This window comes from Schistocerca nitens, chromosome 5 (assembly GCF_023898315.1).
Source record: "Schistocerca nitens isolate TAMUIC-IGC-003100 chromosome 5, iqSchNite1.1, whole genome shotgun sequence".
NCBI lineage: Eukaryota > Metazoa > Arthropoda > Insecta > Orthoptera > Acrididae > Schistocerca > Schistocerca nitens.
The window spans coordinates 451,334,166-451,346,897 of record NC_064618.1 but is presented as its reverse complement, the minus strand read 5'-3'; the positions used below and the strand labels follow the sequence as shown (position 1 = coordinate 451,346,897).

General features: G+C 37.7%; 1 protein-coding gene across 2 annotated transcripts in view; it reads right to left on the bottom strand.

Moving 5' to 3' along the window:
- Positions 1-12,732, bottom strand: part of LOC126259560 (major facilitator superfamily domain-containing protein 6) — a 153,129-nt gene that overhangs the window by 95,061 nt on the left and 45,336 nt on the right. For both annotated transcript variants that reach the window (XM_049956454.1, XM_049956453.1), the window contains exons 4-5: positions 11,429-11,616; positions 4,834-4,970 (exon numbers count right to left, since the gene is read on the bottom strand). In XM_049956454.1, the coding sequence (XP_049812411.1) occupies positions 4,834-4,970; positions 11,429-11,616 (325 nt within the window). The remainder of the gene's footprint in view (positions 1-4,833; positions 4,971-11,428; positions 11,617-12,732) is intronic.

Genomic DNA, 12,732 nt, shown 5'->3' with positions numbered 1-12,732 from the left:
TCAGAAATTCTGATACTAGCTGATGACTTGCTCACTCTGAAAGTACTTGGCCAGTATTTTCAGTGCTCAAAAGCTATTGGGGAGAAAAACGAGAGACTAAAACATCATGTTAAAGACTGAAAAATCAGATAATTTCTAACAAAATGTGAACCCAGTAAGATACTGGAAAGCCAGTACAACAGAAATAAAGGGAAAATTATAGCGATTATGAGGACATAAGTGCGTCCTCGGTTTGATGAATAGTTTTTAAGTTATTATTATTATTAACATTTCTGAACTATAGGCTGGAACGTGTATTCCGTGCTGAAAATCGGCAAATTTAGCCACATGATTAACAGCAGCATTACAGAATAAAAATAGTTAGGGCAGTAGAAATAGGTTTGTAATTAACTGTTTACAATTGTTAACAATATCATCACCAATAGTAACCTTTTTTATGTTAAAAGTGTAATTTATATGCAAAAACCAGTGTGCGTTCACTAAAAATCATACCAGCACTGAAAAGCTGGTAAAATTTGGAAGAGATTTCACATACAACACTTGTATACATCAATAAATTTATATTTTTGGAAGCAAATATACCTGACTTAACACATGTGACCCATGTGATAGTATAAATACCCAGCCGCCATCTTCCCTCAGTGCAGGCTGGTTTGTATTCACAAGCAGTCTCCGTGTGACTTGTATGGGCAGCGATTATGTTATCTTGTGAAAGTATTGAGAGTTTTCTAAATGTCGAGTTGTGGAATTAGAAAATTTTCACATGTATGTCGCCAGTGAACATTCAGCAATATTTTTGAACTGTGGACACCAGGGAATGATTGGGAACTGAAATTTTACCACAAATCTGGATTTGGACTTGTGATTTTTGCCAGTTAACATCTGAGAACTTTAACTTGAATTGGAACCAGGCTGGACTTCACAATTTTTCAAGATTTTGGAGGAAGTGGGGACGAAGCTGAGATACTGCCTGGTTACTTTCGTTCTTGCATAGGATACACATTCATCCTTGGAAGTTGATTAAACTCATTACTGCCAGTCATAAGGAAAATAAATCTAATAATTTTGTGAAACTCGGATCCTTGACAGTGTGACTTTATTACGCAAATACCTACCTGCAGTATGTTGAATAATTTGGGCCAATATGATAAGTGAATGACTGGTTTTCAAGTTAACCAGTGCACAGAGGAATTAGTGGGCAGTGGAGTACAGTTACAATGAAAATGATTGGCTGTGCAAGCTTCACCACAAAGCTATAAAATTTGAGTATCTAAGCACCACTGCAACATATATGTTGACACTTGGGGGAAACACATCAGACTGTCATGAAGCGACAAGTGCCTTACCTGCAATCTGGCACAATAGATATATGAACACACTGCCAAACATGATATCCCTCATCTCAATGACTGCTTCACAGTCTGTGCCATAAGGATCCTTCCCACCAACACCAGCTTTTCTGAACTGCACAGGTGGGAACTTTCCCTGCAATACATCCTACGTTCCCGTAACCCTCCTCGCCTCAACCTTCATTAGTCACTGTCCTCACCCATCCATCCCCCTCCCTGTTCCCATTCCAGTGCTACACAGCCGTCATTTCACCGCCACACCCAGTCTTTTAATTTCTTCTTATTTCTCTCCTTTCCGCAACTTACCCCCTCCACCCTCCCCACCATCTCTCCTGCCCTCCATCTAAACTGCAACACTTCAACTGTCCACCACTCCCACCATACTATCCCTCCCCCTCCCCACCCTAGCCTCTTCCTTACCCCCACCCAGTCGCCACTCCCATCATGCACTGGTGCTGCTGCTCGCAGTGTGGTTTCAGCTCTCTGAGACAGCAGATGTGTGTGCAAGTCGCGTTTGCATGAGAGAGAGAGAGAGAGAGAGAGAGAGAGAGAGAGAGAGAGAGAGAGTGTGTGTTTGTGTGTGTGTGTCTGCTGACAAAGGCCTTAATTGCCGAAAGCTATAATTGTGTGAATCTTTTTGTTGTGCCTATCGTGACTCAGCATCTCCGCTATATGGTGAGTAGCAACTTTCCTTCTCTGATATTGTTACAATAGATATCACTGCTACATCTCAGATAACAAGATTTAAATAGCAGTATTCTCTTGGATTAAGTGTACAATATACTTCCGACAGGAGTTAGTGGAACTATGCTTACATACTTCAAAATTAACAAGTAAAATGTAATATTAACTACGTTGCAAAAATTACACAACACTTATATGACATTACAATGCAAATGACAATTGAAACACTAGCTCTGAAGTTTGTTAATACATAAAGTACAACAAAACTAGATTGCACACTGCAACCGTACAATCCACTTGCCAATCACAAATTGTAGGTTATGGCTCCAAAAAATATCTGATATGGCATGCAAATGTGCCCAATTAAGGATCAATCAAAACCTCAGTATGTATGTACTGTGTATATCAGAAAAGCTATGTAAATGTAGCTAAAACACACACCAATAATGTCAAAGACAGTGGTCAAAACCGAGTAAAATATAAAAATGAATGAACTGTTACAACACAAAGCTCACATGAAATATATAGGTCACAAATAGCAAAATGAAAAACAAAAACATATTGAGAAAGGACACACAGGCATGCTGTAAAATATAAAAGCACCATACAACATAATAGTGAAAAATAAATATGAAATTTGTAGTCAACAAAAGTCATTGCAAAAACTTTATAGATGCCTCGTGACCTCTTAAGGGGCTCTGGAACGCCCTATACTTGCAATGTTAAAATAACGCTTATAAATTACACCTTTCCTCACAAAGTATTTGAGGTAGGAAGTTGAACTTTTTACAGATTATTTATTGGAATATGGGATACAACTTAACACAGGGATTTTACAAAATTTTAGTTCAGTTATTAAAGATGATTTTTTTTCAATTGTAATGAAAATTCACAACATTTTTTTGCAATTTTTTATTTATATATTCAAAAATATACAGTTTTTTGGAAAAAGGCTGCGTTAAATTATGCAGAAGGTACTGTGTAACATTTACTGAAAGTTTGAAACAAATATGTTTGGAAGATCCTTAGAAAACATGTAATTAGTATGAGAAAATAAAAGTTTTGGGAATCGAGCGACAAAGATTGGATTAACTTTTTAGTGCATTCCAGGTCCGTAGGATGGATTATCTTCATCCTCTGCAAACTCCTCCTCCAGCTTCCTCTTGTTCCTCCTCCTGTTGACTCTTGCTTGTATTTCTAGACTCTTTACAGTCCTGTCTGCAGCCCGAAGGCGTTCCTTGTCTAAAGCAAGCATCGCTCGTACCATGTTAGAACCTATCTTCATTCCCATATTTCTAAATACCTTGCACCTTACAATGTTGCCATCATTGAAAGTCGCAACAGCATCATACACACCAAAGTGAAGTGTTTCTATTCCAACAAATACAGTCTTGGGGATTCTCGACCATATAACACTATTTACACTTTCATTGGGGTTTTGAGGTTTTCCGTGAATACACTTTTTCAACAGTTCAGGTGCTGCTAAGTCTCTGAAAATAGGTTTTATCACCTCCATTATTGCATGAGGCAGACTATGCTTATGAGTGTACACTTCACCAGTTAGCAATCCTTTGTTATATTTACACCAACTGTCTTCTTCTTTGGGACACAAGCTATGTTGGGGATTTTCATCGTCTTTATTGTTTACAGTAATAACACATACCTTTGGCTTTCCAACATTTCTCCTTTTCTTAAAAGCCTTCAGAGGATTTCTAATAACTTTACTTTTACTCATTATTATACTTCAACAAAACAGAGACTCAAGAAACAGAATTAATTACGAATATTTTCGAGATAACGACAGAGTAAATAAACATGAAACAATCGACAATCACACCAGCGATATATATTGAACCATCACAGGTTAGCCACAACACATACTTTACCTCACATCACTAAAATGTACCTGATGAACACGGACGTTAATAATAACACCATTTGACAGCAGTTTAACAGCGCCACAGTGGGTCACGCCCATGTAGAACACATTTCAAAAAAAATTTAAAAATAGTTGTAGTCTTCGGAATTGAATAAATTATATATCTATTAAAAGGTAATAGTCTGCAGATTCAGAAAACGCAAAAAAGTAAAAATTGAACTTTTCATGATTTTGAGCCTTTCCGGAGCCCCTTAATAGGGGAGAACTGTCACTGTCTAATTTACATTTAATGATGTGAGACCCTCTGTACAGTACGTGTTATTACCAACTGATAACATGTGGGTATTAGCTAAAAAGAGAGAAAGTTAGCATCAAAACATAAACGCAAGAGACCAAGTCGATCAACAGGAGTGTTAACACAAGCTAAGATTCATTTTATATTCGAGGTGTGTTACTTGTCGTTGCATGGCAGTCTAACTTGTTTCCTCAGAGTGTCAACATGTATGTTGTAGTGGGGTTTACATACTCAAATTTTGTGGCTTTGCGATGATGCTTATGGGAGTAATCATTTTCACTGTACAATCTATAAATGTTATGACAATGTTTGGTATACCACATCTATCCAGCTACAGGAATGTTTCCATGTTTGTTAAATTGATTTTTGATTCTGTATTTGTGTAAACTGAATATATTTGGGCATCAATCTACCTCTGTACTGTATATCTGTGGGTTTGAAGGTGATCATCATTGACTGAAATTAATAACCTCATTGATGAACACTTGTGGTCTGCAAATGGAATTATAATAAAATAGGCTTTCCATTAGTTTTCAGAATTATTTAATTCATAGCCATTAGTCAGCTACTACTATTTAATAAAAATATTGTTCTTTGTGTTTGATGACAGAAAATTACACACTCACCAAAACAAAAACTGCCACACCATAGCAGTGCACAGGCCAACAGCAATAGTCCATATCAAGAAGACAACAATTCGGATTTCCATGAAAAGCCTCCCAACATCACGAATAATACTAGCAGACAGCTTAGTCTGGGTGTACTAAACAAACAGAAAACCACATTAGACTTTATTCTTTCCATACAGGCAAAAATTAAAGGAAAAAATATATATATACAGACAATGTAACTAATTCAGTAAAAAAGTTACACACTGAAAAATGTTTGCAAATTTTACTTTAATCATTCATGAAAGACAATGCTGTTAATATTTACCGACTATTACTAAAACAAAAATACCCAAGCTTACCTAAACTACAAAAGGAATGTTCTGAAGATAACTAAGGCAACCCCTGATTTTTAAACAATGCATCATTTGCAGTTAACTACTACTTTCTTCCCCTACATTTTCTATTGCATCACTAGCTGCTCTTTCAGTGTTGGTATGAACTGATTTTACTAAAACACAGACAGTAGAACTCATGCTCATCCATTATGCTCATAACTGCCACAATAGAAATGATCGTTTTCAAGTAAGAGCCACAGTGGTATGACATTATCCCCCAGCTATGAATTTTTTTAATGAAGCTTTGAGCAATATAATTGATTTATCAATCTACCCTGCCTTTCAAGTATGCATTATGTGTAATGACATTAAGTGCAGTGGCAGGAAGAACACAACTTCTGGTTGGGACAGTACAGTGTTATCAACGCAAAATCAAAAAAGAGTGCGGGGGTAGACCTAATGATGATTAAGAGAACAGGGATGCAAGTAAGCTACAGCACAATGGACAAATTATTGTAGACAAATAACACAAAACCAGTACCCACCACAGCAGTACAAGTTTATATGCCAATTTGTTCTGCAGATGATGAAGAAATTGTAATGAGATGATGAGATGAACAAAATTATTTGGTACTTAAGGGAGATGAAAATTTAACTGTGATGGATGACTGAAATTTGGTAGTAGGAAAACCAACAGAAGGAAAACTAGTACAATGTAGTTTGGGGGAAAGGAATTAAAGAGGAAGTCACTTGCATAATTTTATCTTCACTGACACTTGGTTTAAGAATCATGAAAGAAGTGAATATGTGTAACAGGGATGGAGACAGTAGATCACTTCAGAATGATTATGTAAGGGTAAGACAAGATTTTGAAACCTGATTTTCAACCACAATACTATTCTAGGGCCAGATGTTGACACTCACAATAATTTATTTGTTATGAACTGCAGATTAGAGCTGAAGAACGACAAGAAGGTAGGAAATTAAATAGATGGGACCCAAATACACTGTAGGAACCACATCTTGTGGACAGTTTCACAGGAATCATTGGGCAATACTGAAAGAGGAAAAGGAAAATAACTGAAGACACATGGGTAGCTTTGATAGATGAAACAGGGAAGGCAGCAGAGAATCACAGAAGTAAAAAGACAAGGCCTCATAGACATCCCTGTATAACCCAGATTTTACTGAATTTAACTGATGAAAGGAGAAAACACAACAACGCAGCAACTGAAGCAGATGAATGGGAATATAGCCACATTAACAATTAGACAGGCAGAAAGTGTAAAAGATCTAAGCAGGAATGAGTAGACAACAAATGCAAAACTGTAGAATCATGCATAATTAGAGAATGTAAATGCCACTTAGAGGAAAATTAAAGAGATCTTTGGAGAAAAGAGAAGCAGCTATATGAACATCAAGAGCTCAGAAGGCAAACCAGTACCAAGCAAAGAAGAAAAAGCTGAAAAGTGTAAGGCATATATCTACGAGGGTTGACTGCATGGGCGATTCTAGAAGTCATTCTGGGGGGCGGGGGGCTGTGTGTGTGTTAATGGGGGCTGGTGAGGGGGGGGGGGCGTTTGGGGTAATGGGATATGGCTTAACAAAAGGAGAGTTGGGGTCCTCTACCAACAAATTGGTAAAATTTGGTGTTGCTTAAAGTAGTTTTTTGTAACTGTTTTGGATATCAGGGTAAGAAATGTGTATTAATAAATAATAAGACACCTATTTTATGTTAAATGATATTTACTGGTTTAGGTAGTAAGCTGTTTGCGCTCTTATTCTTTTGTTAAAATGTGTTTGTAATACACTGCAACCTGTATTGCTACATAATTATAAAAAAAAGGTTGAATCTGTTTGATTAATATATTTGCTGATCCCTGAAAGTAATTTTATCCAGTGTAATACGATACTCTATACCCCCTTGCCACCGCCCCTGGTTGACTGAAAAGAAATGCCTCCACCTTTGTAACTCTTCTCAACAGTTGGCAGCATTAGTATGAGGAAGGTACTGGCTTAATCCATAGCCTCTTCTCTACAGCTCCAGTTGGTGGGAAGCCTTAGCATTGAACAGTCTCATATAAAAGATGTGACCAGTTGATAGGACACATCCTGAGGTGTCAAAGGAATTATTGATGGAATGAAATATGGGAGGTAACAGAAACCAAAGCTTCAACACAACAAGTAAGTTCAAATGGATGTAGGCTGCTGTAGTTATGCAGACATGAAGAGGCTTGCACAGGGAAGACTAATCTGGAGAGGTGCATAAAACCAGTCAGTGGAATAAAGGCCACACCAATAATAAATATGACACTAAGCTGCTTCTGTTCGCATTGGTGAATTTGCAGCTTCACAGTTCCTGTATTTCTAATGAGAATTATAAGTTGCTAAGGCAACTCTGTAAACATGTTTTCTTTTTTAAAAGTAACTGATTTCAATGTGCTTCAAATCTTGTTTATTTTTAACTATGTAGTTGTTTTGAGTACTTTCGTTTTTAGATGTAGCCCACTTGATTCAGAAGAGCTTGACAGCCTTACAGTGATTTATCACAAGTTTTATTCAATGTGATTAGCTGAAATTAAATGATACTAAGTCTGGTCAAGTGACATCGGTGTATTGGTCTAAAACCTTGAAGTCATGTGATATAGACGCCCTTCGTATATAATGACACATTTCCTCCCATTAACCATGGACCTTGCCATTGGTGGGGAGGCTTGCATGCCTCAGTGAAACAGATAGCCATACCGTAGGTGCAACCACAACGGAGGGGTATCTGTTGAGAGGCCAGACAAACGTGTGGTTCCTGAAGAGGGGCAGCAGCCTTTTCAGTAGTTGCAGGGGCAACAGTCTGGATGATTGACTGATCTGGCCTTGTAACACTAACCAAAACGGCCTTGCTGTGCTGGTACTGTGAACGGCTGAAAGCAAGGGGAAACTTCAGCCGTAATTTTTCCCGAGGGCATGCAGCTTCACTGTATGGTTAAATGATGATGGCGTCCTCTTGGGTAAAATATTCCAGCGATAAAATAGTCCCCCATTAGGATCTCCGGGCGGGGACTACTCAGGGGGACGTTGTTATCAGGAGAAAGAAAACTGGCGTTCTACGGATCGGAGTGTGGAATGTCAGATCCCTTAATCAGGCAGGCAGGTTAGAAAATTTAAAAAGGGAAATGGTTAGGTTAAAGTTAGATATAGTGGGAATTAGTGAAGCTCGGTGGCAGGAGGAAGAAGACTTCTGGTCAGGTGACTACAGGGTTATAAACACAAAATCAAATAGGGGTAATGCAGGAGTAGGTTTAATAATGAACAGGAGAACAGGAATGCGGGTAAGCTACTACAAACAGCATAATGAACGCATTATTGTAGCCAAGATAGATATGAAGCCCACGGCTACCACAGTAGTACAAGTTTATATGCCAACTAGCTCCGCAGATGATGAAGAGATTGATGAAATGTATGATGAGATAAAAGAAATAATGCAGATAGTGAAGGGGGACGAAATTTTAATTGTCATGGGTGACTGGAACTCGATAGTAGGAAAAGGAAGAGAAGGAAACGTAATACGTGGATATGGAATGGGATTAAGGAATGAAAGAGGAAGCCACCTGGTAGAATTTTGCACAGAGCATAACTTAATCATAGCTAACACTTGGTTCAAGAATCATAAAAGAAGGTTGTATATATGGAAGAATCCTGGAGATACTAAAAGGTATCAGATAGATTATATAATGGTGAGACAGAGATTCTGGAAGCAGGTTTAAACTGTAAGACATTTCCAGGGTCAGATGCGGACTCTGACCACAATCTACTGGTTATGAACTGTAGATTAAAACTGAAGAAACTGCAAAAAGGTGGAAATTTGAGGAGATGGGACCTGGATAAACTGAAAGAACCAGAGGTTGTACAGAGCTTCAGGGAGAGCATTAGTGAACGACTGACAAGAATGAGGGGAAAGAAATACAGTAGAAGAAGAATGTTAAGCTTTGAGAGATGAAATAGTGAAGGTAGCAGAGGATCAAGTAGGTAAAAAGACGAGGGCTAATAGAAATCCTTGGGTAACAGAAGAGAGATTGAATTTAATTGATGAAAGGAGATAATATAAAAATGCAGTAAATGAAGCAGGCAAAAAGGAATACAAACGTCTCAAAAATGAGATCGACAGGAAGTGCAAAACGGCTAAGCAGGGATGGCTAAAGGACAAATGTGAGGATGTAGAGGTGCATATAACTACGGGTAAGGTAGATACTGCCTACAGGGAAATTAAAGAGACCTTTGGATAAAAGAGAACCACTTGCATGAATATCAAGAGCTCAGATGGCAACCCAGTTCTAAGCAAAAAAGGGAAAGCAGAAAGGTGGAAGGAGTATATAGAGGGTCTATACAAGGACGATGTACTTGAGGACAATACTATGGAAATTAAAGAGGGCGTTGATGAAGATGAAAAGGGAGATACGATACTGCGTGAAGAGTTTGACAGAGCACTGAAAGACCTGAGTGGAAACAAGGCCCCAGGAGTAGACAACACTCCATTAGAACTACTGACAGCCTTGGGAGAGCCAGGCCTAACAAAACTCTACCATCTGGTGAGCAAGATGTATGAGACAGGCGAAATACCCTCAGACTTCAAAAAGAATATAATAATTCCAATCCCAAAGAAAGCAGGTGTTGACAGATGTGAAAATTTTCTGAACTATCAGTTTAATAAGTCACGGCTGCAAAATAATAATGTGAATTCTTTACAGATGAAAGGAAAAACTGGTAGAAGCCGACCTCGGGTAAAATCAGTTTCGATTCTGTAGAAATGTTGGAACATGTGAGACAATACTGACCCTACGACTTATCTTAGAAGCTAGACTAAGAAAAGGCAAACCTACGTTTCTAACATTTGTAGACTTAGAGAAAGCTTTTAACAATGTTGACTGGAATACTCTCTTTCAAATTCTGAAGGTGGCAGGGGTAAAACACAGGGAGCAAAAGACTGTTTACAATTTGTACAGAAACCAGATGGCAGTTATAAGAGTCGAGGGGCATGAAAGGGAAGCAGTGGTTGGGAAGGGAGTGATACAGGGTTGTAGCCTCTCACCGATGTTATTCAATCAGTATATTGAGCAAGCAGTAAAGGAAACAAAAGAAAAACTCTGAGTAGGAATTAAAATCCATGAAGAAGAAATAAAAACTTTGAGGTTCACCGATGACATTGTAATTCTGTCAGAGACAGCAAAGGACTTGGAAGAGCAGCTGAATGGAATGGACAGTGTCTGGAAAGGAGGATATAAGATGAACATCAACAGAAGCAAAACGAGGATAATGGAAGGTAGTCGAATTAAATCGGGTGATGCTGCAGGGATTAGATTAGGAAATGAGAGGCTTAAAGTAGTAAAGGAGTTTTGCTATTTGGGGAGCAAAATAACTGATGATGGTCAAAGTAGAGAGGATATAAAATGTAGACTGGCAATGGCAAGGAAAGCGTTTCTGAAGAAGAGAAATTTGTTAACATCGAGTATAGATTTAAGTGTCAGGAAGTCGTTTCTGAAAGTATTTGTATGGAGTGTAGCCATGTATGGAAGTGAAACGTGGACGATAAATAGTTTAGACAAGAAGAGAATAGAAGCTTTCGAAATGTGGTGCTACAGAAGAATGCTGAAGATTAGATGGGTAGATCACAACTAATGAGGAGGTATTGAATAGAATTGGAGAGAAGAGAAATTTGTGGCACAACTTGACAAGGAGGAGGGATTGGTTGGGGCATATTCTGAGGGATCAAGGGATCACCAATTTCGTGTTGGAGGGCAGCGTGGAGTGTAAAAATTGTAGAGGGAGACCAAGAGATGAATACACTAAACAGATTCAGAAGGACATAAGTTGCAGTAGGTACTGGGAGATGAAGAAGCTTGCACAGGATAGAGTAGCATGGAGAGCTGCATCAAACCAGTCTTAGGACTGAAGACCACAACAACAACAAACATTTTCTGTTTGCATTTCATGCAACTGGCTACACTGATGATGTCACATAGGTTTATTACTATATTAAATACATAACTCTTTCATCCTTTCAATCATAATGACACTACCCTGTGCAGAAACAAAATGACACTACCCTAGGTAGAAAATAGGAATTACCACATGTAGGAGCAGTGTCATACTTTACACTTCCTAAAACAAAAAATGAAACACTGTTTTCTATCCAGAACATTAATAGCGAAGTAAATTAAAGAACAATTTAGAAACTGAAAAAAGCAGAATGTCATATTGCAAATAAAATGCCCTCAATTCACCTTAAGGCGTGAGGAGACCAAAATATCCAGCGCCATCATCACAAGCAATATATAAAACACAACTGTATAATCTTTCTTCGTTTGACCCCTGCTAAACTCATCAACTAAAATGCCAGCTAAGATTGAAAACGTTCCCCAACCAACAGCTCCCCATAAACGCTGCTGACCAAAATTTGATGGTTGATCACCTGAAAGAGATAAATTCAGAAGCTGATTAAATCAATGTCCACCCATATGAAAACCTAGATTTCAAAATACCACTTTAAATTTTGTGTACACATCAACATCAAAAAGTGCAAATAAATCAATATTTTACACTTACAGATGTAATCATTATGAATAAAGGGAAAAAAAGAAAGAAAGAAAATGATACTTTAAAATCACAATCGAATTTGGAAATGTAAGTTACAGTGAAGGAATTTCATGTAAATTTCACAGAAGAGAAAACAAGCAGAATCATATTAAAAAGAAATATACAAGGCTACTACAAATGATTCATTAGTTTTCAAAGCTCTATGTTTCCCGTTATTACCTATAAAAATACAATTGATGCACAAATAAAACTGTAAACTCATCAAGTTTGCATTTTGCACTCTACAAATGTTCTATGAGTGTCACTTTGGTCACACAACACACATCCAAACATTATTCAATTTTGTTCCATACCTTATATAGCAACATCCTGTCAATGGTCATCACAGTAGCACTGAAGTGTTCTTTATTTACTGTTTGCTCAATGAATAACATTGTGGACAGGTTAGAAATCCTTGTATCACTCTCTTCTTCATTATTGACCCCTTTTCATGCCCATAAACTCATAACTGTAGTCTGGTTTCTGCATATAAATTAGACAACCTTTCGTTCTCTTATGCCAGATAATTTCAGAATGCCAGTCAACATTGATGACCTACACACGACAAATCTCTAAAGTAAATCATATACATCTGTAATGGTATTCAGCCCAAGAAGAAATATGGGAGGGGCTTTTGAGAGATACATCCCACCTTGTAGCACCAAATGAATTCTATGAACACAAGCAATTTTGAGGTTCCACTTTGCTTTGTAGTCTATTTTAAGTATCTTTTTCACGTTTCTGGGTATCTTCACAAGTATTTGTGTGCATCTCGACTAATCTGAACTAATGTTACAGAGAGAAGAATACATGTTACTTTCTCATTTGAGGGCTTGCCCCACAGGAACAAAAACTTACAAAAGAATGCTTTTATTTCATTTTCCATGGTAACATGAACAAAACAGATTTTTTTTCTTATGGCGGACAAGAACTCTATGTAGGCACATTCTAA